This window comes from Dipodomys merriami, unplaced genomic scaffold, assembly GCF_024711535.1.
Source record: "Dipodomys merriami isolate MVZ:Mamm:240054 unplaced genomic scaffold, mDipMer1.0.p SCAF_5, whole genome shotgun sequence".
Lineage (NCBI taxonomy): Eukaryota > Metazoa > Chordata > Mammalia > Rodentia > Heteromyidae > Dipodomys > Dipodomys merriami.
This window is the reverse complement of record NW_027206068.1, coordinates 58,797,506-58,825,343: the sequence shown is the minus strand read 5'-3', so window position 1 is coordinate 58,825,343 and position 27,838 is coordinate 58,797,506. Positions and strand designations below refer to the sequence as shown.

General features: G+C 38.0%; 1 protein-coding gene across 5 annotated transcripts in view; it reads left to right on the top strand.

Annotated features, from left to right (window-relative positions):
• Znf800 (zinc finger protein 800) overlaps positions 1-12,315 on the top strand; it is a 171,581-nt gene extending 159,266 nt beyond the window's left edge. For all 5 annotated transcript variants that reach the window (XM_069996691.1, XM_069996692.1, XM_069996690.1 and 2 more), the window contains one exon: positions 8,401-12,315. In XM_069996691.1, the coding sequence (XP_069852792.1) occupies positions 8,401-8,605 (205 nt within the window). In that variant the 3' untranslated portion in view covers positions 8,606-12,315. The remainder of the gene's footprint in view (positions 1-8,400) is intronic.
• Positions 12,316-27,838: the final 15,523 nt, after the last annotated feature.

Genomic DNA, 27,838 nt, shown 5'->3' with positions numbered 1-27,838 from the left:
ACTTTTTAAGTTCCCATATGATCTATGGAAAAACTATAATTTTATGTTCTAATGCTTTAAAATGGTTACTTTTCTGACATTTGAACTTTAATCAATAATGAATATTAGCATAAGAACCATTTAATACATTCATCTAATAACACAAGGTTCACAGAATGGTATTAACCATATTTTTTGGGGGGGGGTGTCCAGTCGTGGGGCCTGAACTCTGGGTGCTGTCCCTCAGCTCTTCAGCTCAAGGCTAGCGCCTTACCACTTGTGAGCCACATTGCTACTTCCAGCTTTTTTTTTTTCCTGCTTATGTGGTGCTGAGGAATCGAACTCAGGGCCTCATGCATGCAAGGCAAGCGCTCTACCACTGAGCCACCTTCCCAGCCCCTAACCATATTTTTTTTTACTAATATGTGCTTCAAATCTTTCTTCTTAATTAATTTTTTGAGAATATTTTCTCCAGAAAACATCTATAATATGACAAAAACAAAAATGTAGAATAGACTTTTGAAATCTCTACCTTCTGCATTGTGGGCTGACTCTTTTTTCACTCTCTCCCTCTCTCTCCCTCTCTCTGTCTCTCTATCTCACACACATATTCTAGCCATGTGATGATGAATACCTTGAGTTTATAGTGTATATTCTGCTGAAAGTTAAGTGGTGATACATTATTCCTTTAGCATCATAAGATCTCTGAGAGATAGAAGATAGTTTTGTTTCATTTTGTTTTAATTGACATTTTTTTCTTATGTAATAAAACCCATAGCACATCTCCATTGACCAAACTCTTAATGGAAAAGTAAAAAAGGTACCTCTTGACTTCCTGACTTTTGTGGGGTTTTTTGGGGGGAGGTGCACCTAACTCCTGTGTATGAATAATGACAGGTACCTGCAAGAACATACTAGAAAAAGTTGTCAAAGTGCTGTGTAAGTATGATCTTCTCATGGCTTGGGATCCTGCCCTATTAAAAAGTTGGAGCTGGATACCCATCGACCTTGTGTTGGAGCCTAGTGAGTCAGTTTTGATAGATTACCTGCATTTAATCATTTCTATATAATAATCTTTATGTAAACAAATTGAGCAACCCAATATTTGAAAAATAATTTCTGGCATTTTTAGCCATATTACTACTTAGAACAAGGTTACAACTAAAAATAAATTCATCATCCTATAGCCTTCTCCTACTACTATAACTGTCCTACAGAAATTCACTCTTCTTGCTATTTTCTTTATTTTGTCCATGCTGTCATCCCTTTGTGAATTGAATTACACAGACTTCAATGTCGTTTCATCTCTGAATCCAAGATATAGAGAATTCTTCCTCTCATGAACTCTGCTTTACTATTTATTTTTCACATTCCCCCTTGTGTTAGTGTGTGTGTGTGTGTGTGTGTGTGTGTGTGTGTGTGTGTGTGTGTGGTTGTTTGTGTGTGTATGCCTGTGTGTGCAGGTCAGTATTGGACAAACTCAGGACCTGGGCACTGTCCTTGAGGTTTTTGCTCAAGGCTAGCATAGCATTCTATTACCTGACCCATAGCTCCACTTCTGGCTTTTTGGTAGTTAATTGGAGATAAGAATCTCAAGGACTTTGAACTTCGATCTTCAGATCTCAGCCTCCTGAGTAGCTGGGATTACAGGTGGGAGCCACCACCACCACCCAGCTTTTATTGCATTATTATTCATTATATGGTCCCTATGATTAGAGTCTAAATAAACCCTTGGTGACCAATACTATCAGCTTAACTTGACACCATGTAGGATTATGAATGAGTGGACTACCGGGCCTGTCCCCATTTTCCCTGTCCTGCAAAGTGTCAGTGAAATTTGGTTTCTTTTCAGTGTTTTCGTCATATGCTAATTTTCTTGGTTCAAGCCTTTCATTGCTCTGCTCTTATTATATTTCATTTGGTTAATATCTTCTGTTTGGGAAGATTTTTAGGGTATTCTGGAGTGAATTCTGTGAGAATAAAGTGATTTTTAGCTTTTTGTCCTATCTCAAGATCTATTTTTCAAACTCTGCCACACAACTTCTTTATCATTTTAATATGTATTTATTTAGCAAGAGGTGTGGAGAGTGTCTATCTTCTAAGCAATAGTTTGGATATGTAAAAACAGAAGAATCACTTAATCAGATATTATACTTAATGCAGAATACAGACAAAAAGGAGGAACACTGTCAAGTTTGCATACCTGAATTTTCTTCTAGACTCTTACTTTGCTGTTTTTACAGTCTGGTGGATGTGTTACAGGCAGAGTGTAAATAATTGTTATATAAGTTGCTGCAAAGCAAGGCGTGTAGTTAGTTCACTTTGCTAGCTGTCATTTTGTGTATGCCTTCTTTTAAGTTATAATTCTTTTGAAGAATAGATGTAAAAAATCTAAAAATTTAGTATAACCTCATTTTAATATGGAGAAAAGTGAGGTAAGTAGTTGCATAAGATCACTTATAATTAACGAAAAAGGAACAAAAAATTATGCCTTAGGATTATTTTACTAGGTAATATGCATATCTGAAAATAAAACATTACACAGAAGTATACTACTGTAAAAGGTAAGTTTTCTCCTAACCTCATCTCTCAGTTTTTCCATTTCCTTCTCCAAAGTCAAGCCTGTACATTTCTCAGTGTCTCTGGGCTTTCAAGAGCTGTTTGATATGAATATCTCTACAGACATATATACATTGCCCTTTATAAAATGGTAGCATAATAAATACATTCTTCTATTCCTTGTTTCCATGTGGTAAACATAGAAAATATTTTGATATTCTTTGATTAAAGTTTATCCTGGTTCTACTTGAAAAATTTTCTTTTGCTTAGGTGACAAATACTTAATTTCTGTCATTAAAAATACACCCTTCTTGGCTATAAAGTTAAAATCTCTGGAACATAGAGAAGCAATAATATTTTTTCTAGGGGTGGGTGATTGGTTGTGAGGCTTGAATTCAGGGCTTGAGCACTGTCCCTGAACTTTTTAACTCAAGGCTAGCCCACTACCACTTTGAGTCCCACGACACCACTTCCAGTTTTCTGGTGGTTAATTGGAATTAATAGTTACAAAGATTTTCCTGCTCAGGATGACTTTCAACTGTGATCCTTAAATCTCAGCCTCCTGAGTAGCTAGGATTACAGATGTAAGCTATTGGTGCCCAGCAGCAATATTCTCTTTCGTTCCTCTTTTTATTATAATTTTTATTTATAATTTAATAGCTCTCTTTCTGTGTGTGTGTGTGTGTGTGTGTGTGTAAGAGAGAGAGTGAGAGAGAGAGAATCACCTCTATTAAGAGTTCAAACAGCAAGGCAGGGCAAACTAGCCCTTTCTGTAGATCTGGCAGGTAACTGAAATGGCAGCTATTTTCTGAAGCTGATACTATTATTCATCAGGGATGTGACTGGGTGCTAGATGATTGCGTCACTATAATCACCTTCGGAGATACTAGTGTATGAATTCCACAGTGCCAGTTCTGGAATTTGCGGTGGAAAGTGTCAGGCATTCTAGTATTTATGGATCAGTGCATTTTTCCTCTATTAGGCAAATCTGTATATAAAAATAAATTATAACCAGAAGTTTGTTTGATGTGCACTGTCTCAGCTTTCACTGTGCTACAGTGATCTTTCCTATAGGAATACAACTGCCACCCAGAGCAGATATTTTCTGTTTTCACTGTATTAATTCTACTAAATGAGGTTGCAAACACATTGACATTTATTTTCTTGATTTCTTAGGAAGTTATAGCTTATCTTCTTTAACATATTTTTTTCAGTTTGACTTGTTGGGCTAATGTATACAAAATACTTGTCCAGTGCTTCTCAGTGATGTTTGATCTGCTTCATCTTGTTATTGATAATATTAAATATAGTTGTTTGGACCATTCTATCGATGACTGATCTGTCTCATGTTTTACATGGAGTAATTTTCATCCTTTTAATTCTTCCAATTCTTTCCATTCACTTAAAAAATTTCATTTATCCTTAAATACTGCCTCCATGAGCTATCATTAGGACATCATTTGACTCTGTATGATTTTCCAACTATCTTGTCTTTGGTATTTTTATTATTTTGAAATTTCAGTTTCTTGTCCTCTAATACCCTATACTCATGGTTCTCCCATCTGAAATGTGAATCATTTGGAAGAAATTATCTTACTGATACACTCTGGCTCCAGAATACATTGATTTTTGGTTTTTATTTGAATAGATGATCTTAGGCTCCACCATCAAACTCTGTTTTCCTTTCATGCTCTGCTTAACTTTTCTCACAGGGTAGAAAGAAAGTTATATTAAAAATGGTAGTAGCATCTTAGTTGACTATCCTGTTGAGGGGTAATGATTGAAAATCTAGTAGAGTTAGGATGATGGTAGTTTAGCAGTCAATAATATTGCAGATCTCTCACACACTTGATAAGTCAAAACATTTTTGTGTGGAAATGAATGATTCAGGTGAATCAGTCACACCAGTAATAATATGTGCTCTGAGCCTTATTGCATCATTTAGGGGATGAACTGTTCTCCTGAGACTGGCAAAATAGATGTGCCATGTGATTGAGACATTGGTACAGACCGCCTGCTGTTTGTAAAAGTACAGATCATAGTACATTTTTGACAGAATAGAGATAGGAACCCTTATAGAGCTCAGGAGAGACCATCTCAAGACTGCAGGGACTGACTGTGGTCTGGGTCTTGGGAAATGGATAACATGTGAATAGATAATAGAAGAGAAAAATATTTCAATGGGTGAAATTCCAAGGAGAATAGTATTTATTAGTGGAGAGTAGAGTCAAATAGATTGGCCCCAATTTGTAGTCCATGAAAGAAAACTTAGGTCTGTCAAATAATTTTATTTACTCCACATTTTGTAAAAATGAGTAACTATGTTTTGTTTTTTTCCTTGGTGAGAAACTGGGGTGCGACTGTTGATGCCTGTCAGTGCACTGGGCTTCACATTTCTATTTGTGCTTCCTGATGTCATCAGAGTTCTGTTTCAGAACAAGTTTTGGAAGCTGGAAAGTATATCATCATCTTCAAAGTACTCTCTTCTTGTTTTGGCTCTCACTCTCACTTAAGTAAATATTTAAATGGAAGTAAAAGAAATGATACCCTTTGGAGAGCAGATGGTACACCTGTGATGTCAGGCACACAGCATGGCCCTCCTGAGTGATGAGAGGACCGCCCCATGCCGTTGTGCCCATTACCTCCCAGATCAGGAAGTGCCACCATCTTTCCAAAAGGTATTATTAAGAATAGGAACAGAATATGTTTTTTCCCTACCACACAGAAACTTGCCAAGTTCCCAAAAGTGGTGTTTGAACCTGAAGTCAGAGGAAATAATATGCCTTGTCTTTTGACTTGAGTCTTGATCTGGCAAAGCTCTCCATGGAATTCTGCTTTGGGGTTCTGCATACCAATGTGAGTCAAGGTTTTCAGCACTTGCGGCCTCAAGGAAAGTCACAACTGATGATCAAAAACAAAAGTGTGTTGCTGTGTCTAGGCAGCACCACAATGTCACCTAAGCCAAATTTTGCCTCATGGAAATTTTCTTCTGAGCAATTAGAATAATTATTTTCCAGGAAGTAGCCATGTTTTTACTCATGAAAAATAATGTATGGGAGACATAACCCTTATTAATTTTAATATATTGTTTATGTTTAGCAAGTCAGTTTCCAGTACATTTCTGAATATATTTCTGGAAGAGGGCTACAATTTTAGTTAGGATCTGAAATGGCTCTTAAACTCCCCATATAAGTTAACAACTATTGATTTATCTGGTATAGAGACAATGGAATACTCTGGATGTATGTGAGCTGAGGAAGGGATGACAGGAAATTAAAAAGCTCATCTGAGAAATATGAGAAGAAAAGCTTCGGTAGGACTGTGGGTGATTTAGGGGTTTGGGCTAGCCTCAGGGTCTGAGTCATTCTAATAATCTCAAAGTAATTTTGTAGATAGTGCCTCTTAAAGGTAGGAACCCTATATTACCTTTTTTGTTCTTAGTGTCTGAGCAGTCTTTTCAGATATAAAATATCTCAAAAATGTTGAATTAAGTTGTAACCAGTGATCATGAAAGCTGGATTGTAGCACCAACAATAATTTTTTTCCTGTCTTAACTATATAATCCTATTATTAATCATTTAGTGGATAGTAAGATTAAAATAATTTTATTGTTACTATTAAGGTGTACAGGGGGTTACTATTTCATACATCAGGTAATGAGTACATTTCTTTTTTTGGACAATGTCATCCCTTCCTTTACATTCCCCCAGTTACCCCTCCCATCTTTGCCCACAAGTTATATAGGACATTTTCTACATAGTGTCTACTGAATAACATGACTGCATTTGTTCACCCTTCTTACTCTCTTACAGAAAGTTCCTAAAATCTTTATTGGGTTCAGTTAGTTAACACAAATGTTTGGCCTCTTCAGATTCATCTCTTGATAAATTTTATTCATTCATATATATATATATATATATATATATATACATATATATATGTATATGACTAAAAGCATACCTTCAGACACAATCATTCTGTCTATTTACCTACAGAGGGAAGATTTGTAGGATAGTATGAGTAATTTGGCCATCATGTATTTAAGCAACAAAGCAACACTTCAGCAAACATGGGATCTTTGACTTGCTCATCATTAAATCAGACAGTGTTAAGGTCATTTTGCTTAGTATATCTTTAGAATTTATATTCCAATTTTTAAAAAAATTCAGTTTAATCACAAAGTCATGGAACCACTCCAGTATATGATGTTATTTCCTCCTTTATATACTTTCCTATGTTTGGCCAAATAGATTCCCTAAATATTTAATATTAAATTTTTGAATTCATTGATTGAAAAAACATGTTAAGTATAGACTCCAATTTGTTTTAGTATTTTACTTTTGTTCCTGTTACTTTTTTAAAAAAAAACCAAGGGTAAATTATTGAGTTACTGTGATACACAGATAATTGGAGATATTTGCTCCAAAAAGTATGCTATTTTTTCTTTTTACCAAACGTTGTGTCCCCAAGTCTTGAACATTACTTCTTGTCAAAAGCCCAGAAAACTTTGTTTTCTCAAGTAAATGTAATATAGTAAAATAAGATAAAAGTTCATCAAAGACAGTGGCTTTGATTTGAGTGTAAAAGTATACAGTACTCTATAACTACTATTCAATCAGGACTTTTGAGAAAGATAACTCTGTTTCAGTGGGCCATTCACTCTTTTAATTTTTTTCCCCCCTGGGGCTTGATCTTTGGGCCTGAGCACTGTCCTTCAGCTCTTCAGCTCAAGAATAGCACTCTGCCACTTAAGCCACAGTGCTACTTCAGGTTTTCTGGCTGGCTTTAAACCGAGATCCTCAGATCTCAGCCTCCTGAGTAGCTAGGATTACAGGCGTGAGCCACCAGCGCCCCACTGCCTGTGAACTCTTTTGTTGTTGTTGTTGTTGTTGTGAGTCGTGGGGCCTGAACTCTGGGCCTCAGCTCTTAGCTCTAGGCTAGTGGTGCTCGACCACTTGAACCACAGCACCACTTCCGGCTTTTCCTGCTTATGTGGTGCTGAGGAATTGAACCCAGGGCTTCATGCATGCAAGGCAAGCGCTCTACCACTGAGACACCTTCCCATCCTCATTCACTCTTTAAATTTTTTTTTTATTTCCAGCATTTGCTATGCAATATGAAACAATCGTTTTCATATATTTGAACTGGGTTAAAGTCAAAATGCTGTATAAAGTGGAATAAAATTCCTTGTTTTAGACTAAACGGTTCGTACTATAAAAATGAAACATTCTGTATAAAATTGGGGTACCAAAAATGAAGATAACCTGCAGCCTTCTCACTTGGAGTGGACCGCGAAACGTTCTGCTGTGTTCTATGTGTGTCTGTGCCAGCACACAGCACCAGCCACACGCCACAGGTGGGGACCGATGGCCCTTCTCATGGCATAGGTGTGCCATACCATTGGGCGTTACTTGACAGGACTGTTTTAATAACAAGATAGTACCTACTATGTCCTTTACTGCTGGATACAGAATTTCCCCTGACTTTTCTTTGCCCTTTAGTGTGTACTCTTCTTTTCGTTTGTATTTCGCTGTTGCTCAGATCCTGCACGGACCCCCGTTTGAAATCTTTCCATGCACTCAAGCTACTCCATGGTGAGAAAATCCAAAGTAGAATTTCTAGGAGAAGAGTAACAACCAACTCCAGAGTGGGTTTGGATCCCTTTCCCCACCCCGGTTACAGGCTCCGTGGTTGGGTTATTTATTCTCCCCCGCTGCACTTTAACCTCGCAGAGTGTCTGGGGGCGCAAGGCGGCCGCCCCACCTCGCCCCCGGCTTTGCGCCCGGCCCGGGTTTCCTGCGCGTTTCTAATCGCCATGTCTCTCTGTCTTTCCTCCCTGGGGTCCGCGCGTCCCGGCCAAAGCCTGGCGAAGCCGTCGCCCCGCAGCGCCTCAGTCCTGCGCCCCGCCGCACCCGGAAGCCGCTGCCCGCCCGCGGGCGTCGTCACCACGCGCCAGGCCGCCGTCAGCTGCCGCGCCAAGCTCCGCGCCGGGGCCGCCCGGGAGCGCCAGCACAAGGCGCGGGGCCTCGGCAAGCCCGCCAAACCCTCCAAGCCTGCTGGCTCCTGAGCGGGAAAGCGAGTCGGGAAGCTCCGCGCTCCCGCTGCGCACCGGGCTGCGCGCACACTGAGCCCTGCCCTCCGGACCTGGGACCTCACCGCCCGGCGCTGCGCTCTGCTCTGCGCTCAGCGTCTACAGCCAGCTCCAAGTCCTCTCCGGTTCTCACCTCCTGCCCCCTCGCCCTGACCATCCCTCTCCCCCCCCCCCCCCCCGCGACTGTCTCCACTCCCCTCCCCCCCGCCCCTCCCACCTAGCCCCTCAGGACCATGTGCCTTGGAGCCCGGCCCGGGTGGGTGGCTCTCTGGCGAGTCAGTGCTACTCCTAGTTGTAGTTCCTCCTTATCCTGCCTGAGACTCTCATCACCAGACGACTCCTTTCCTTCCTTCTTGTAATCTATAGCATTTCCTGTTCCTTGTGGGTTTCTTTATTAGTTCTTCAAAGACTCACTCCTACTTCCCAGCCTTCCCAACCTCAATTTTTGTGATCAAAAGCTAGTCTCAGCCCACTGCCATCCACCAGAAGATTGTCCAACTCATGGCAAATCCCTATGCGCAACTGTGGTTGTCCCCTCCTTCCTATAACTTCACTTCCCAAACGATCACTTCCTCTCTTTAGAGTCAGTCTAGGTTCCTGAGATTAGACACCATATCCTATCTGGAATCTTGTCTGTGGTGGCCACGGGAGTGCCTGGCTTATCTCTTGCCCCCCTCCCAGCCACACTGATTGACAGCTCCCCCTCCTTTCACAAAGGCCTTCACTCTTGGGTTTGCGCTGTGGTGCATCCCTTGGGCCACTCCCAGTGACAGCACCGCGAGGGATTGGTGAGGGCCTATGCATGTGAGATGCTGGATGTACCAATGAACAGTTTGGGGGAGTTCTCAACGCCTGGCTGAAACTTTCTTAGAACTGTGCTGCATGCAGTCTTCCTTTCATTCTTGGGTTACTCCTGCCTATGGTGTGAAGGCCCCTAGCCCTCCTCCTGGTCTCTTCCCTTTACCTATGACCGGCGCCCTCTCAAAAGAACTCTTGCACTGCGATTCTTGTCTTGATGTCTACTTCCAGGACCTGAACTAACACCTTGCCAGATATTCTACTTCCCATGCCTGGAGTCTTTGCTGACTAGTTCATTAACCCCATTTCCCCCCATGAATCAACCCTTGTCTTGAGAGCACTGATTGGCCTAGAAGTCTATGGTCCATTATCAGAATCACTCTTCCTGAAACATAATGCTGTCAGCACTCTTGAACTTCAATTTCTGCCACGTTACTTTCCTGGCAAAAACCCTGAACTCTGGCTAAACTTTACTTTCTATTTGGCAATGGCCTGACTGGGATAACTGATAAAAACAAAACAAAACAAAACAAAAAACACCCCCCCCCCACACACACACAACTACCTACTTTAACTTTCAGTCCATTATCACACAGTTAATTGGTGGTGCTGTTCCTACCATAGTATTCGTTTCTACTGAAAAAATTTCATCTCCTCAAAAATTCCCCAAGAAGATACATATAAACTTCCTTATCTTCCCACCACAAGACCTTCCAATCCAGTTACCTTGAGTAACTTCCTCTTTGTAGGTATGAAGGAAGCTTCAAAACCACCTGTTACTCTGGATCCCTCGATTCCTATATCCTTAAGAATGTTCTCTTTAGGTTTTCCTGCTTTCCCTCGTTTGCATCCTCCATTCCCTTCCACAAACCAGCCTCCAACCATGTGCTGCTTTCCTTTGTCTAAACCAAACCTTCCCTGTGGATGTCTTTTCCAGCTGGGCACTTTCTCAGCTTTTACAGCTTGTTTTCTAGCCACACTTCTTTATGGAATTTTCCTTAAATGTCTGTATTTTCCAGTTTTCTATTTACTTTGCAACTCACAACAATGTGACTTTCCCAGAATACTATCAACAGTGCCCTCTTAGTGCACCGGGCACTTCTACATTGCCCAACCCCAAAAGTTCCATTTCTGTCCTCACCCTGGCCATCCTCTGTTATGAGGATGTCTCTAAATATTCTCTCTACATAGCAAAGCCTCTCTTCTGTCCTGGGTTTGGGTTTCCTTCTGTTATCATTAAAAACTTTCTTAATTTTGAAATTCAGGTCTCTCTTTTCTTTCTGTATTCTTTCTTTCCCAGGTGTTTCCCCCCCCCCCAATTTTAAACTTTTGTTCTATCTTTTGTTAAAACATTTTTCAAATTTATATGATCTGCCTAAATCTTTCCTATAAGTTCTAGACTCATATATTCAATTGCTCCCTTTGGTTGACTCAGGTATCTCAATTTTAACACCCCCAAACTATTTTCCTTGTCCTTCCCCATTGTAAAAAAATATAACAACACCATCCAACCAGTTGCGCAAGCTGGAGACCTGGAGCCAGTCCTTGTTTGCTTTCATGAACTGCTCCTTATACCCAGTCGTTTAGCTTTATTACTTTGATCATTCAAGCATTACTGTTAATCTGCTTCTTTCCAAGTTCAGTGCCATCACTTCAGCTGACCAATGTTTGTTTTTTTTTTTCCTCACTAGGCTATTGTAATATCCATCTGGTTTTTCTACTAGTGCTCTTGGCCCACATTTTTGATAAAGTGGCAACAGTGACCTTTTCTTGTACATTGAATCAGGTACATTAAACTTTATAGGATACAATCTAAACCCATCACAGGGCTCACATAGTACTATAGAATCTGACAGATACCTAGTTCTCCAGTGCCATCTCCACTTCTCTCTTTCCTGCCCACTGTGATACAGCCTCATCGCGCCAAAATCTTTCTGTACCTCAGGGGCTTAATACGTGGTATTCTGTCTGCTTAAACTGATCTTCAGGATCACCCTCTCCCCCATCAAAATGTATCTTTTAGATAAATGTTTGTGTACAATGTTTTGAGAAAGGCATGCTGAAAGCACTCTTTTGAAAGCAATTCACATTCTGGGTTGTTTCCTGTCTCAGTTCTTTGTTATTTTTATTTATTTGTTTATTTACTTTTTGGGGAATTAGTTGCTAACACTAAAATAAATGAGGGAAGAGACTATGTACGGATGTCTGAATTCTTCAACATGGCTGTCCCTAGCACAATATTTGGCATTTATTAGGTGCACAGTAAATGTCTGTTGAAGGAATGAATGAATGGATATGTTAATATTTCTGTTAGAGGCTCACTTTTTAGTAAGAGCTCTTATATATTAAAACCACTAACAATTGTTCTTTTCTGTATGCTATAGACATTGTGCCCCTTCTTGAATATATGCCAATTAAATTCATGTTGTCTTTGATATACAAAAATATTTGCATTTTTCAATTAGATAAATCTCATGAATTATGCCTTTGATGATATGTTTTAAAAGGTCTTCTCCATGCCAATATTATATAAATATCTGTCTATGTTGCCTTGTATTTTAATTTTTTTAGATTTGAATATTTACCCCAAATGGAATTTATTTTTGATATAGGTATTATTAAGGGTCTAAATATTTATATAGTTGTTGCATCATCATTTGTTGAAAACTCCTTTTTCTACTGTTTTGAATATTCCACATTTATCAAATATTAAATTCTTACATATATTTGGAGTGGTTTCTGGATTTATTGCTTGTTTATTTTTTGGTATTCTGTGTTCCTGACCCATGCTATTTTAATTATTGCTATTTTATCACTTGCTTTACAGTGTGTTTAACTTAGCAGTGGGGTAAATGTTATTCTTATTTTTCTACATGTTTTGGCTACATTTGTTTGGTTATATTTTGGTTAAGTGCCAAAGGCAGTTTAAATGCCATTTTATTTAGAATTTCATTAACATTATATATTAATAGGAAGAAATGAAAACTTTTTTTTCTATTCAGGAAATTGTTACAAATCAAAATTCCTGAAGACACTTTTTACATTCTTCAATAATTCCTTATATGTTGAGCATTTGTTAGTTATGATTATCTGATATGTCATTTTTTTTTGCTATTTGAATACAAACCTTTTTCCTTTTTTTAGTTGATAACTCATTGGTCAAGCAATTGATTTTTTTTATTGGTAATTTTCCTGAACTCGTAATCCTTCTTACTGATTTTCTTTTAAATAGTCATTTTAAGTGTAATTAGTAATTATTTTTATCTCTTCCCTTACAATAGTTATACTTAATTTACTAAATAAATGATGGTGTAATTTTTCTCTTGTTCCTGATTTTTTTGGGAATGCCATTAATTTTTCATCAACTTTCAGTAATAATTCTTAAGCTGAAATATAAATCTTTATCAGATTAAGAAATGGCTTTCTGGTTTTATATGATAAATATTTTATTGGAAATTGTTGAATTATATTAAACATATTCCAGTCACTTTAAGTTTATCATATGGTTTTACTCCTGTGGCCTATCATAAAAATAAATTACATAATAGTTTTGTTAATATTGATTTATTTCTGCTTGAGAGGCACCTTGTTTCATTATGGTGGACTGTTTCCTCTTTATAATAATGCCGAGTTCTACTCATATTTTATTTGGGATTATATTGAACTTATATTCATGAAAGGATTGAACTATAATTACACAGTTTTGTATTCTATCTTAACCACATCAATCAGTGAGTTTTCCATTTTATTCTTTGCTGTAGTAGTGAATAATGAGAGTTGCTTTTTTTTAATGGCTTGGAAACACACCCAGAAGTCTTTTTAGGTCTCAAGCCTTTTCAGAGTGGGTGTGGAGAAAATTTGGTGAAAACTTAAAAAAAAATTCTTTTACACTGGGCATCAGTGGCAAATACCTGTAATCCTAGCATCTCAGGAAGCTGTGATCCAGAGCCAGCCTAGGCATTAAAATCCACACGACCCCACAAGACTCCAGCTCCAACAAAACAACCAGTGAAAAGCAGGTCTTAAATGGTAGAGCTCTAGCTAAGCAAGTGCAATGCCCTGAGTTAAAACTCTGGTACTGCCAAAAAACAAATAACAAAAGAAAACATTCCTTCTATGGTTTTGGCCTAAACAGGTTAACTATTACTTCTTGACTATCTAGTTTAAAATTATATAAATCCTTCTTTATAGAGTTTTTTTTTGGGGGGGGGGGAGTATACGGTCCTGGGGCCTGAACTCTGGGCCTGGGTGCTGTCCCTCAGCTCTTCAGCTCAAGGCTAAGCGCTCTATCACTTGAGTCACAGCACCACTTCTGGTTTTTTTTTCTTTTTGCTTATGTGGTTCTGAGGAATCGAACCCAGGGCCTCATGCATGCAAGGCAAGCGCTCTACCACTGAGCCACCTTTCCAGCCCCTAGAGTTTTAAGATCTGTTAGGATATTTCTAAATACAATTACCTTAAAATTAAACATTTTCTTTGTATTTGTGGGTTTAGCTCCTTTCTTATTTCTGATCTTTTTAGGTATATTTTTTTATTAGATATGATTTATTAAATAGGTCTCTTTTTAAGGAAACAAGATATAGATATTTTATCAGTTCTGTTTGTCTATTGTATATCAGTATAACAATTCATCTTTGGTTCCTTTGTTTCACAAGTTTTTCTGTTTTATGTACATGTCTTTGTAATTTATGTCTTAGTTCATTTATTTTATTCCATATTTAGTGATATGACATATAAGAGTATAAATGTATCTCTACACATGTCTTTGACTGCAACTCAAGAGGTTGGTATGATTTTTTTTTTCTTAATAATACCATTTAAAAGTGATGGCTTATAGGGATGCTTTTATTTAATTTTTAATTGGTATAATTTAGAATAGTTTTATGAGGTTTCTGTCATTAATTCTGCCTTCTTTAATGATGAATAAGCATATTAATATTTATGATGATGTTTTAATAAAGAGCCAAATTTGTTGTAAAAATTGAAATTATCTGTGAAATAGTTTAATTTAAATTGTATACAGGCACTGCCACAGTTTCATTGTACAAGATGCTTCCAATAGTGCCAAATAATGTTGACTGTACTAATTATTGACAATGTAAATGGGCCATAAGACTAGTGCCAGTGAATGGAATGGCACTTTCTTTACCTCAAATAATATTAAATTTGAAAGTAGCATTAATCTGAGAGTTCACATGATTAGAAAAAAAATCCCATCAAAGTTAATGAAATCAGAAAAGATTTATACATTATAAATATAGCTTTGTCACAAAATATTAGCATTTGAAAACTTTAAGGTAATTTATTTTTTATAATTATGTTTTAGTTAACAGATAAATAAAACATTCACCTAGAGAAAAGTATGGTTAACTTTTTGTTTTATTTACTTCATGTTTTTATACATGTCTGTCTCTTTGTTTTGGGTAAAAATGGGTTATATGCTTTGAATTGGCTTCTGTTATTTTGCTTCTTATTAGTGAACATTTCCCTATGTTAGCAGGAAGTGCTGGGGGTTGAACCTAGAGCTTTGTGGTCCCATGCTGCACAAGTTCCTTCTTTGAACGTACTTCTGTGACTCCTTCTATACCAGGGTGAAGAGTCTTTGGACTGCATCCACCTCTTCTTTAGTCTACATTCTGGGCTCCTAGGACCCAGAATTCTCAAACCAAATAATACATCTTCCATTTTTTTCAGAACTCTTCTCTTCTCTGCTGGAGCATGGACAAAGCTTAGTTCTGTGGGCTGGCTAGCCCACACCTATGCATGGAAGACTCATTGACATGTCGGTTGCTGATCGAGTCATCATGCTTCAACATGGAACTCTGAGCAATCTGAAACTCTTTATATGTGTTCACCTAACAAATTATGAAAGTTTATTTGTCAGCATAGAACAATAGAAGGCATCTTAGCAGTTCATTGACTTGGTTTGTAACTTTAAAATTAGACATATGGCATTCAAGCCTTCATTTTGTTCTTGTTCTAGCCTGTGTAAATGTAATTGGTATTTAAGGGTAAAAGCAAAAGTTGCCATCTTGTAAGCCTCAGAGGAGAAAAGAATCTTCAGGCTTCAGAGAAGACAGTGGCTACAGGTTTTCACTTTAGGGGTGAACACTGGGTTCAGAACAGTCTAATAGTTCCCTAAAACTTCATAAACTCTAGAAGTTTCTTTCTTAGAATGGACCACAAAATGGACAATATCTTAGCAGGATCTGTGGACCACAATGTACTAAAGACCAGAAGTCTGTACCCCAATCCTAGGACAAGAAAAGACACCAGAATTTCTGTGTTTTAACAGGCTCATCAGAACATTACTAACTGATTGTTTTTCCTTTCTAAATTAGTAGGAAAGTTAGAATCAGATTTTGTTTAGAAAATTAATGTATTGACACATTTTCCCACCTATATACAGTACTATAAGAATTACATTAGATACATTTAATAAATATGCAGTTATATACAAAGAAGCACAGAATGCCTTGGAAAAGTAAAACTAGGAGACATCTCTTATTAGGAAAACTCAGAGAAAGTTCTTGGAAGAATTGACCTTCAGCTGGAAGTTTGAAAATGAGCAGAATGTCCAGGGCCACAGTTCAGGGAAGAAAAGAAGAATAACAAAACCAGCAGAGAAAAGCCCATGAGGAAGCTGGAGGTGGCCAAGAACATGATGAAGTAGAGATGAATGAAGGTTTGCCTGATTTGGGAGTTGAAATCCAGGGGACTGTGGATGTGTAAAACAGACTGGAGAGACCCATCGTATCAGTCTCTATTGAGAAGTTCTGAACTTCTCTAGGAAATAAATCAGAAGATGGTCTTTACTTTCTGTGAGCTTGTTGTCACAGAAGACAAAAATCCTGTAAGAGAATAATTCAAAAACAAAGATGTAAGTACTACTATAAAAAATATACTCACTGTGGTGTGGCACCATGGAAAAAAGAACTAAAATTGGTGAATGACTCAGAGAAGAGCTTTTAAGCACTTGAGTGTTTGAATTGAGCCTGAAAGTTGAGTGAAAATTTTCTAGTAAACAAATGGGTGGGCAAGAAAAATGAGCACTAAGGAAGAAGGCTAAGGTATAGAAATAACTCAGTGTACATGGAGACTAGTGTATATGCCTTTATTTTTCTTTGTCATTTATTTGTTGTGCAGTGCAGTTGTTGTGCAGTCGAACCCAGAGCCTTGTGTATACTGGCAAGCAATGCTTCACTGAGCAATGTTCCCATCTCTTTCAGCCAATTCTTTAACAAGGTATACAACGCTCCTCAGTCTGAGCAGTGCTGGTAGTTAGACCCAGTTGCCTGAGCATGTGAACAAAAGCTTGAGCTAAACCCCAGTTTAGGGGTGAAACAGCACTTAAACCTTTCCACAACACAGCCCTTCCTGAACATTGAGAGTACTTCAACGGAAAGTCTCTGGCTTGTTAAACTTCCAATCAACAACATGGCCTCAAATGCTCAAATCCCAACATAACTTTTCTAAGAGGTAACTAGTACATACTAATAGATATTATAATAGTGAAGCAAAAATAAAACCCCAAGAAAATGACTCAATTAAAGAAGACAGGAATGAATGGATTAATTTCAAGAAAATACATGTAATTAGCTGATGACATTGTAGAATATGAAAGAAATTCACTAAAGAAATAATAGAAATCCTGAAAAAATTATAGAAATAAAAACTCAATAAATGAAAAAGTCAGATAAAAAAAACTCAGATTTCATCCAGTACACTGGATCTAATCAAAGACAGTATCAGAGGAAAAGTGGAAGTGTCAGAATATTCAGGTAAAGATTAAAAGTGGAAGTATGAGCCAGGAACTGTTGGCTAATGCCTGTACTCCTACCTACTCAAGAGGCTGAGATCAGAGAATCTGAAATCAGCCTGGACAGGACTGGACTCTTATCTCCAATTAAACCAAAAAGCTAGAAGCAGAGCTGTGGTTCAAGTGGTAGAGTGCTAGTCTTAAGCATAAAAGCTCAGAGCTCCGGGACAGCATCCAGATCTTGAGATCAAGTCTCAATTTAAAAACAAAAAAGGTGGGCTGGGAAGGTGGCTCAGTGGCAGAGTGCTTGCCTTGCATGCATGAGGCCCTGGGTTCGATTCCTCAGCACCACATAAGCAGAAAAATCCAGAAGTGGCACTGTGGCTCTAGTGGTAGAGTGCTAGCCTTGAGCTGAAGAGCTGAGGGACAGTGCCCAGAAAAGAAAAAAAGACAGTCACCAGAAAAGAAAAAAAAAGTGAGCAGAACCTGTAAGACTTCTCAGACATGGTGAAAAGACCAAAATTATGAATCATGAACATAAAAATACAAAACAAAGACATAGAGTAATAGCAAAAAATGTCAAAATTTTGAGAAAGAGATGATCATCCAGATATAGCAGATATTTAGGGCTTTCAGATAAGAATAGTAGGAAAAAAATAAAAAGAACTCAAACCTCCCCAAAGTATATTATACTTAAACTTTCAATACACAGAACAAGAAAGAATATAGAAAGCTTCAAGGGAGAAAACTAGATTACCTATAATACAACTCTATTAAGAATAACATCAAGGGCTGGGAATGTGGTTTGGTAGTAGAGTGCTTGCCTACCATGCATGAAGCCCTGGGTTCGATTCCTCAGTACCACATAAACAGAAAAAGCCAGAAGTGGTGCTGTGACTCAAGTGGTAGAGTGCTAACCTTGAGTATAAAGAAGCTCAGAGACAGTACCCATGCCCTGAGTTCAAGACCCAGGACTGACAAAAAGAAGAATAGCATCAAGTTTCTTAATAAAAACTTTAAAAGCAAGGAGAGTATGGAATAATGCATTTTTAAAGTCGTGACAGAAGATAATTTATATCCATAAAAGAAGGAAAGTAAATCCTTTCATCATAAAGAAAAAGTAAAGGAATGCATGACTACTAAATCAGTGGTAAGATATCCTAAAGTAATTCTATACACAGAAGAAGATAAACACTACCATGAAAATAGAGGAAAAAATTAATTTCACCAGATGAGTATATAAGCAAATGAGAAGCAGGGAAGAATCAAGTACCACAACAAAATGTCATACCCTTAAATAAATCTCTTGAGTATTAAGGGCCTCAGTTCTGCAAAAAAAATATACAGACTGGAATATTGATTAAAAAGAAACAAGACCCAACCATGTATTGCTTAAAAGAAATGTGCCTCACTGGCAAAGAAAGTATAAGCTTAAAGTGAAAAAGGCTGGGATTGTTTTTTTCTAAGCAAATGGAGCCTGAAAGCAAGCAGGTATTTCTGTACTCACATTTGACTGGGAGAAACTGTGATCAAGTAGTCAAAGGAGAAAAAGTTCTTGTTGAAAAAGGAAACTATCCATCAAGAGGTTGTAAACATATATGCACCAAACAATGTTGAACAACGACTACTAGACGTAAAAGCACAGATAGAGTCAAATACAATTGCAGTGAATGACTTAACACCCAGTCTCATCAATAGATATGTCAGTTATACCAAAATAAAATCAGCAAGGAAATTTCATATAATGTCCAATTATGGACATTTGCAAACATCTAGAGAGTATTTTGTCCCTGCTACAATATGTTTACTTTTTCAGCAGCTCATGGAACTATCTCCAAAACAGATCATATTTTAGGACACAAAGCAAGTCTTAACAAATATAGGAAAATGGAAATAATTTCCTGCATTTTTTCCAACTACAACAGAATAAAATTGGAACTTGATAGCAAGAGACTAAACAGTAGATTAAACGGTTCACTTGAGTGATCAGTGGTCGCTGAAGAAATAAGGGAGTGTCTAAAATCTAAAAGTTGGATAAAATGAAAATCCTAAGTTATCAGAACCTTTGGGATACATCAAAGGCAGTGCTAAGAAGAAAGTTTGTAACTATGAGTGCCTATACTAGCAAATCAGATATTGCAAATAAATAACTTAATGATATACACATGCTTAGAAAAGAAAAACATAAGCCAAAGGCAAAAGTAGTTAGGAAGGGATCATAGAGATCAAGACAGAAATGAACTAAATGGACACCAAAACAATAATAGAATCAAGGTAAGTCTTTTTTGGTAAATTTTAAAAATTATTATTTTAAAGGTGATGTACAGAGAGGTTACAGTTATGTAAGTGAGGCTGAGTACATTTCTCCAGTTTTTTCCTTTTGTCCACACCCACAAGTTGTATACTTTATTTTCAATATATTGTGTAGTGAGTGCCACTTCTGCATTTGTTCATCCTTTGTGCCTCTATTTCTGTGTTCTCTTTTTGAAGATAAGATTATCTGGATTATCTAGGAGGAACCAGTGTAATGATAATGATCCAGACAGGTAAAAGGAGGAGACAGAAGTCTGAGGAAGTAACAAGGTGGAAGCAAAGGAATTCTGGAAAAGCAAGGAATAAATCTTCTCCCCAGCAATCTCCACTTTAGCTCAGTGAGACTTTTTGCCTCCAGAACTGAAAGATAATACATTTGGGTTGTTTTAAGCCTCTAAATTTGTGCTAATTAGTGATAGCAAGCAATACTAAACAATTACAAGCAAATGTGGCATCAGGGGGCACATCATAATTAATCTAGTGGTCTCTTTAAAATCCTTCCGCTTGGAGTTTTCCTAATTCAGATGTCAGTTTATTTTACACAGCAGGATGGTTGGCTCCTCCTTGGCGTAACAAACTCTTTAAAGCAACTTCATTGCTTTTTTTGTGTGAGAAAAGAAAAACAAAACCAATAAAGCCTGGGCTTTAACTGCCCTACTTAATGGCCAGTTTACTAATTTTGAACTGAATTAGAAATTTTATATTAGCAGTTTTACTACAATGTTATTCCTTAACAGCATTAATTGTTTCCAATGAAAAGGAATGTGCAATGATCAATTTCATTTATTTGGTTGCTGTTGGTGATTTTTCTGACACATTCAGCCAAGTATTGTGAAGTGCTGTGAGAAATTTAGATTTCATGCAAACAATATAGTTAATTCCCTTATGTAGGATTTTGTTTATAATATTAGCAGAAACTGCAACTGGTATGCACAGACCCAGGTTTCTTAGGAGAAAACAACACTTAAAAGCAAACAGTTAGGCCAGGCGCCAGTGGCTCACGCCTGCAATCCTAGCTACTAAGGAGCCTGAGATCTGAGGATCACAGTTCAAAGCCAGCCGGGGCAGGAAAGTCCCTAAGACTCGTATCTCCAATTAACCACTAGAAAACTGGAAGTGGTGCTGTGGCTCAAGTGGTAGAGGGCTTGCCTTGAGCAGAAGAGCACTCTGACTCTTGCTATTTCTTTCTTTTTTTTTTTTTTTTGGGGTCCGGTCGTGGGGCCTGAACTCTGGGCCTGGGCGCTGTCCCTCAGCTCTTCAGCTCAAGGCTAGCACTCTACCACTTGAGCCACAGCGCCACTTCCGGCTTTTTTCTTTTTGCTTATGTGGGGCTGAGGAATCGAACCCAGGGCCTCGAGCATGCAAGGCAAACGCTCTACCACTGAGCCACCTTCCCAGCCCCTGACTCTTGCTATTTCATGATGCACTATTATTTACCATTGTGCATACTATTTCAAACATGAGGGCCTAATCTTTTAAAGTGCTTCAGGTATTACATGATTCCATTTTTTAAAAAAGAGGTTAGTAAAAGCTCTGCATTTGATAGACACAGACTGAGGTTTGGAAAGAATGAACAGCAAAGGCAAGATGGAAATTTCACAGTGCTTAGAAACATTCATATTCCTGCTTCAGAGTGTAGGTATTTGCTGGCTATTTGAAAATGCATGACAGAACATTGAATTCAGTACAATGTCAGAAATTATTGCCCTTGATTAATTGTTCAGGAAATACCTCTAAGTAATTGGATGATCCTCCTCCTGGAGCTGACTATTTCCAGTAGTTGTCCTCATCAGCATTTTATCACAGGCAGAAAAAATCAAAGAAACTGAAGGAGGAACTAGAACTATGTAACTTGAGAACTAGGAAAGGACTGATTTTTCTGGCTGAAGAAAGTGGTTTAATGAAACTTTTAAAACGGGGTTATGCTTTCATTAATCTTTTCCTTTGAAACCTCTGGATTCTTATGGAAGTTGAAAGAAAAGATGATAAAGAAATTGAGAGGAGAAATGGTTTGCTTTTGAACTATTACTCTTCTGGAGTTCCCATCAAAAATTCAGTTCATTTTGATGAAACAAGTTAATAGAAATGAATGTGGAGAATTAAAGTTCGAAGAGAAAGAATGGAATTTTTTAAAATAGAATAAGCAAAAGATTGGGACATGGACCTGACATCTAATAATTTTGGCCACAGATGTTAAATTTTTTGGCCATATTGGGATGTAAACTTAGGGCCTTGTACTTGTTAGGCAAGCATTGTACCACTTGAGGTATGCCTCCAACCAACCTCCCCCGGCTTTTCTTTTAGTACCCTTTCCCCAAGGTTGTCTTTAGTCTCTGATCTTTCTACTTTGACTTCCTGTGTAGCTGGGATGTTAGCCATGTACTACCATATCTGGCTTATTCTTGGGACAGTGTCTCTAACTTTTTTGCCCTGGCTGGCCTCAAATTGAGTTCTTCCCATCTCTACTTCCTGAGTGGCTAGAATTACAGGTGTGAACCACTGTGTGCTCTTAGTTGAGAAGAGACCTTGTGAATTTTTTTCCCTGGGCTAGCCTCAAACTGTGGTCCTCCTGATCTCAGCCTCCCCATGTAGCTAGAATTGTAAGTGTGAGCCATACATACCCAGCTTGAAAGTGAAACACTCTTAAGATAGGACAGAAGAAATCCAACTGCTTTATGCTATGGTTAAAGCCTGAAAGAAGGCTAAGTTTCACAGATGGGCCTTAAAGCATTTACCTGTGTCTCAGTGGATTTCTGTTTAGCTTTGAATGTGCTCCAGTTATTTGGCCTGGAGTTATGTGGGAGGAAGGAAGGAGTCAGTAGCTCCAAATGTGAAATAATTTTATGTCCTAGAACCAGCCTCAGACAGTACCATAGCAGGGAGGTGAGAGAAGGATCTCTGGAGGAGTCAGGGAGCGCGGGTGGTACCCTCATCTGTGTCTCAGTGAGGTTACTGGGTAAGTCTCAGTAGCTTCTTCTGTAAAATGATGATAACAAAGGAGTTTCTAGACAGTGAGATTGAACCACATCTTCTAGCACACAATTGATGCCTAGCAACTGTTAACATAGCGTTCAAGTAAAAACAGAAGGAAGCATTGTTTTTCCCTCAAAATTATCTGGGAGGAAAATGGATGAGAAATTGTGTGACTCAATGTTAGCCACTAACGGGGTTAAAATGGTAAGTCCTGGCACCCTCAAACGTAAGTAAATGTATAAAGCATCTAGAACTCGCATATGTTCACTGTTGCTGGGAGCATAAGGTGGCATGATGACTTAGGAAAGCTTCTAGCAGTTCTTTATAAAGTTAAATATAAATCCCCGAGATCCCAGAAATTTCACTCCTAGGTAACTGCCTAAGGGAAAACTCCCCAAACACTTCTACAAGTATATTCACATGGGTTTATAGATATTAGCGACATACTGTAAAAACATTTTCAAAAGGAGTATGGACAATTATGGTATATAATCCTAAGCAATAAAAGGAATGGCCCTCTGGCATAGTACTCACAAAAACATGAATCAGTCTCAAGACATGCAGTATAAAAGAAGCCTTTCACAAAAGAACATGTAATATATGATTCCCATTCCAACAAAATTTTAGGATAGGTAAAAATTGATCCATGGTGAAAAATAAATCAGGGAGCAGTAGTTCCTTTAAGTGTGGGGGATAAGGACTGACTGGAAAGGGCCTAACAGAACTTTCTGGAATTCTGTTCTGTACCTTTATAGAAATTAGAGCTAGACAGAAGAGTGCATTTGCCAACATACAATAAATGACTTAAATTTGTTTTTTTTTTTTTTTGCATTTCATTGCATGTAAATTTAATCCCAAAGTGAGAAAAGAGCTAAAAACAAATGTTGAACTCTATGATACCCAAACAAATGTATACATGTTTACAAGTTAATCTGAAGTACATACATACAAAAAAGGTGGATAGACTATGGATGGAAAAATTAATGTCATGAAGCAAATATAGTAAAGTATATGTAAGTGTAAAGCAAAATGTGAAAGATGAAAAAAATGAATATAGTCTTGACTAGATGGAGAAAGATGCTGTAAATATTGTCAAATTAGTTGTTAAAAATATTGTCAAGTTAAGGTCAGGGAATTCAAAAAAGTTCAATTTTTTCAATTCAAAAGTTCAATTTTTCTGTATAACAAAAAACTCTATAATAAATGATTGGGGAATATGTCATATTAACCCTGTATACATCATCTTCCTTTTCCTGAAGTGGAGGGTCAGGACACGAGAACTCTGGCTACAACTACTTGCTTGGTATCCTCCTTTCCATGTGTTTCTGTTTTCTTTCAGATTCTTTGCTTGAGAAGTTTGTTTCTTATATAATTTTTATATACTCCCCAGTTTATATTTCATCTATATTCCGTAGCTCTTCCAACTGTGGATGTCTTGGCATCTCAGCTTCTTTGCTGGTCCTGCTGGAAGTTCCTTGAGTTACTCAAACTCCTATCCTCTGCATCTCAGTCATATATATTCAAGTTTTCAGAATTCACCCTGAGTGTCTCTGCATGCTAGGCCTCTGCTCATAGGTATCACCTAAGATGGTGAATGAAAATAAGAATCAGAGACTCAACTAGTGGCTTGTTCTGCCCAATGCTGCTACTTCATAGATATATGTATGTGAATGGTTGATGATGTTCAATATGGAAGCATCTTTCTGTTTATTACTTTAGGCATTACATGTATTTATCCCATAAGGACTTCGTAGTATTGACAAATCTAAAGTCAAGAGACCTGACTTCCTGCCTTGCTCTCCTGCTAGCAAAGCTCTGAGATACAGTCTTTGGTTGAATTATATTCACTTGAGGTTTAGCCCCTTAATCTATAAAATGAGAGATTGGATTAGAGACTCAAAAGATTATTTCAGTCCTAAAGTTCTGAGGGCAGATGTTTTGATCAGGACTGGATTTAAATTCTGCTTTAATTATATGAACTTGAGTAAGCTGTTTGCATTTTTTTTTTTTTGGGTCCAGTCATGGGGCCTGAACTCTGGGCCTGGGCGCTGTCCCTCAGCTCTTCAGTTCAAGGCTAGTGCTCTACCACTTGAGCCACAGCGCCACTTCCGGCTTTTTTCTTATGTGGTGCTGAGGAATCAAACCCAGGGCCTCAGGCATGCAAGGCAAGCGCTCTACCACTGAGCCACCTTCCCAGCCCCAGCTGTTTGCATTTTTGAAAAGTTATTTTTCTTGTTTGCAAAGTGGAAGTCATAATAATTATTAATAATAATAATATAGTTGTCTATGTCCATGGGTTTAACCAACTATGGAATGAAAATATTTAGAAAAAAGTACTGAACATGTACAGAAATTTTTCTTGTCAATAATCTGTAAGAAATATCACAGAACCATGTACATACCTTTCATATTTTATTAGATGTTCTAAGTAATCTAGAGATGGTTTAAAGTACATTGAAAGATGTGTCCAGGTTATATGCAAATTGCTATAGATTGGATCTTAAGTATCCCAAAGGACCTATATTGAAGGCTTAGTTCCTAGCCCACGGTATTGAGAGGTAGTAGAGAACACAGTAGAAGGAATGTAGTTATTGGGGGTATGACTTAGCATATGATGTTGGACTTCACCCACTTCTCTTCCTCTCTGCTTGCTTCCTAGTTGCCATGAGGTGAGCAACTTTCTCCACACTGCCCTCCCACCATGATGTACATCCAGCCAAACTGGATCCTTCGGAATTGTGAGCCGAAATAACCATTTTCTGTTTATAATTGATTTGTTACAGCGATGGGCGCTAACACACAATTACTAACCCATTTAAGTAGTTTGGGTATCTTTAGCTTTTGGTATTCTAGGAGTCCTAGAACCAACCATCCAAGGATACTGAAGAATGACTGTTTATAGTCAGTTAGTTTCCAAGTTACTGTGGTTTACATTAGGATTTTTCACAATGATTTCAAGCTGAATCTTGAATTTAGGTCTTTCTATGTACTAGTAATATGTGACGTGATTGTAATATGCTCTGTTATGATGCTGGGCAGTAACAATCAACTCTCTGCAGTTATCACATTTGGTGGGCTAGGTTTATTCAGTGCCTTTTCAACTTAGTATATTTTCAACATACAATGGGTTTAATGGATGCAGGCCCATAATAGAGGGAGGAACATCTGTATTTAGCAGTTAGAGTTTCCTTAAGGAATAAAGGAAATAAGCATAGAAAGACCCTGGCCCAAGTCCGGACATGTGGTGAGTTAGCCCAGTGTGAGTTGCTACTGCCATTGCTGTGATCTCTACTGCTACATCTACTGTTGTGGTTTCTGCTGTGGGGACAGATGAAAGGTGTTCACAAGTATATTTTGATATCAAAGTCCTCCAAGGGCTCCATGCTTCTTTGATTCTCTTGGGAAGCCCTTTGTTATTATTCCCTTTCAGTTTAAATAAAATTAACTGAAATATTTTTCTTGATTTAGAGTTGCCAGATATATTTTCAGTAACAGTGTATGTGGGAGTAAGAGGTAGGGGGTTGTGTTTTTTTGTTAACCAGATTGATTTTTTTCCACAAATGATAAATAAGAATCCATTTTAATTCCACATATGCTCCATGATCTTTCATCTTCTAAAGGCAGAAATCTTCATATTCTTTCTTTGGTGAATCATAAGGACTAAACTGAAAAATCAATTCTTCCTGAGAAAGGAGAAAAGAACAGTTATTAAGAAGTAAAGAGCAGTCTGAGGATGGTGTGAGCAGAAGATCAATGGAACCATCAAAGATGTCGTTAGTTCCCTACTAAAAGCTAAACCATCACCTCCGGCTGTGGATGATGAATGCCTATCTCTGTTGGAATCAATCTGTGGAAATATAGGCAAATACTCATCAGCTTTAGTTCTCAGCCTTTTACTTTTCACTCAGAAAACTGCACAACACACCAACTCGGAATATTAAGCCAGTTAGGTAAATGCAACATCTAAAAAAACTAACCTTAGTGCAGGATATGGGCTATTTTTAACTATACAATATTCTAGGCTAATCAGAAGCATTTAACTAGAACTCTTAGAATCCAGAGAATACAACTTTTAGTCCAAAAGTTGAATTCTATTTGTAACACAAATCATTACAGAGTGCTAGGCTAGAATCTTGAGTGACAACTATCTAGTAGGATTTTATCAGAAGTGTGTAACAATTGCAATCTTTGACTTCAAGTACTTTGCCATTTCTTTAAGGGACTTACAGGAAACACACGTACAAAGGACAGAAGTCTGCAGATGTGCACTTGTTATTTTTGTTGTTTGTTTTTCAGATGTGCACTGTGTGCCAATCCTTAGTGTAGAAATCTCAGGAGAGAGGATTCCTTTGGTTTTCATAGGAATCATCTATGTGTCAAGGCAAGGATGACACACCTCTCTTTCTTTTAAATCTACTTTCAAGTGTCAGGTCTTACCACCAATGGCAAGGAAAAGACCTATTTAGAGTAAGTCCCTGGGCCCTTTCAAGGTCTTGTTAGGTTGGGATACAAGTTATTTATTGGCTGGGAGGGAGGTTCTGTTCAATGTGGAAGATGCTATGCTCCAATAGTGACCTCATGGTAGCCCCAGTTGGGTTCCATAATTTTACATAAAGAGAGCAAGGAGATGAGCAGAGACAGGTGTGGTAACCAAGAGCCCACAATTGTCTCTGGGCAGCTGAGACTTCTCCAGACCCTATACCCAATAGATAAGAGGGGCTGCCACAACACTGCTATTGACACACTTCCAGGCAATTCTTGAGTTTCTAGTTAAAGAGCATCAGCCAGTCATGTAGGGAAAGAGGCAACAGAGAAAAGCAAGCAGAAGGAAATTGCTCCAACTACCTCTTTGCTTTTTGATATTCCCATAGTCACTGGAGAGTGGGCATGGCTGTCTCTGGGAGACAGAAGAACTGCATAGAAGAAGCTGCAGAGCACCCCTGTCACTATGAAGAGGTGTTCTTCAGGTAGTGAGAGCTTGCTGACTTTAGAAGATTGAAAGTCCACCTAATTCCATTTCTCCTCTAGCGAGGGGATGGCATCTTCTGAAGCATCTGCCTCTTTCCCAAGGAGGTTGACATGAGTGTAGTGTGGTTACAAAGACTTTCAAAAGTTTTAAGGGAGAGTGTTTATTTATTGTCTCTTATTTGAAAAGTTCATGTGAGGGTAGCTTTAAGACACAAATTTCCCAAGTGTCATTGAAATTAAGTCAGTGTATCACCTGGATTTTCAGGAATTAATGCATCGCAGATATGACAATATTTATTCCTATGGGACAATCATCTTGAAAGTTGATGTTAGGCCTCAGCAAACAAAGAAAACAAAGAAAGAAACAAAATTGCCCCATAAATCAAAGAACCATGGTG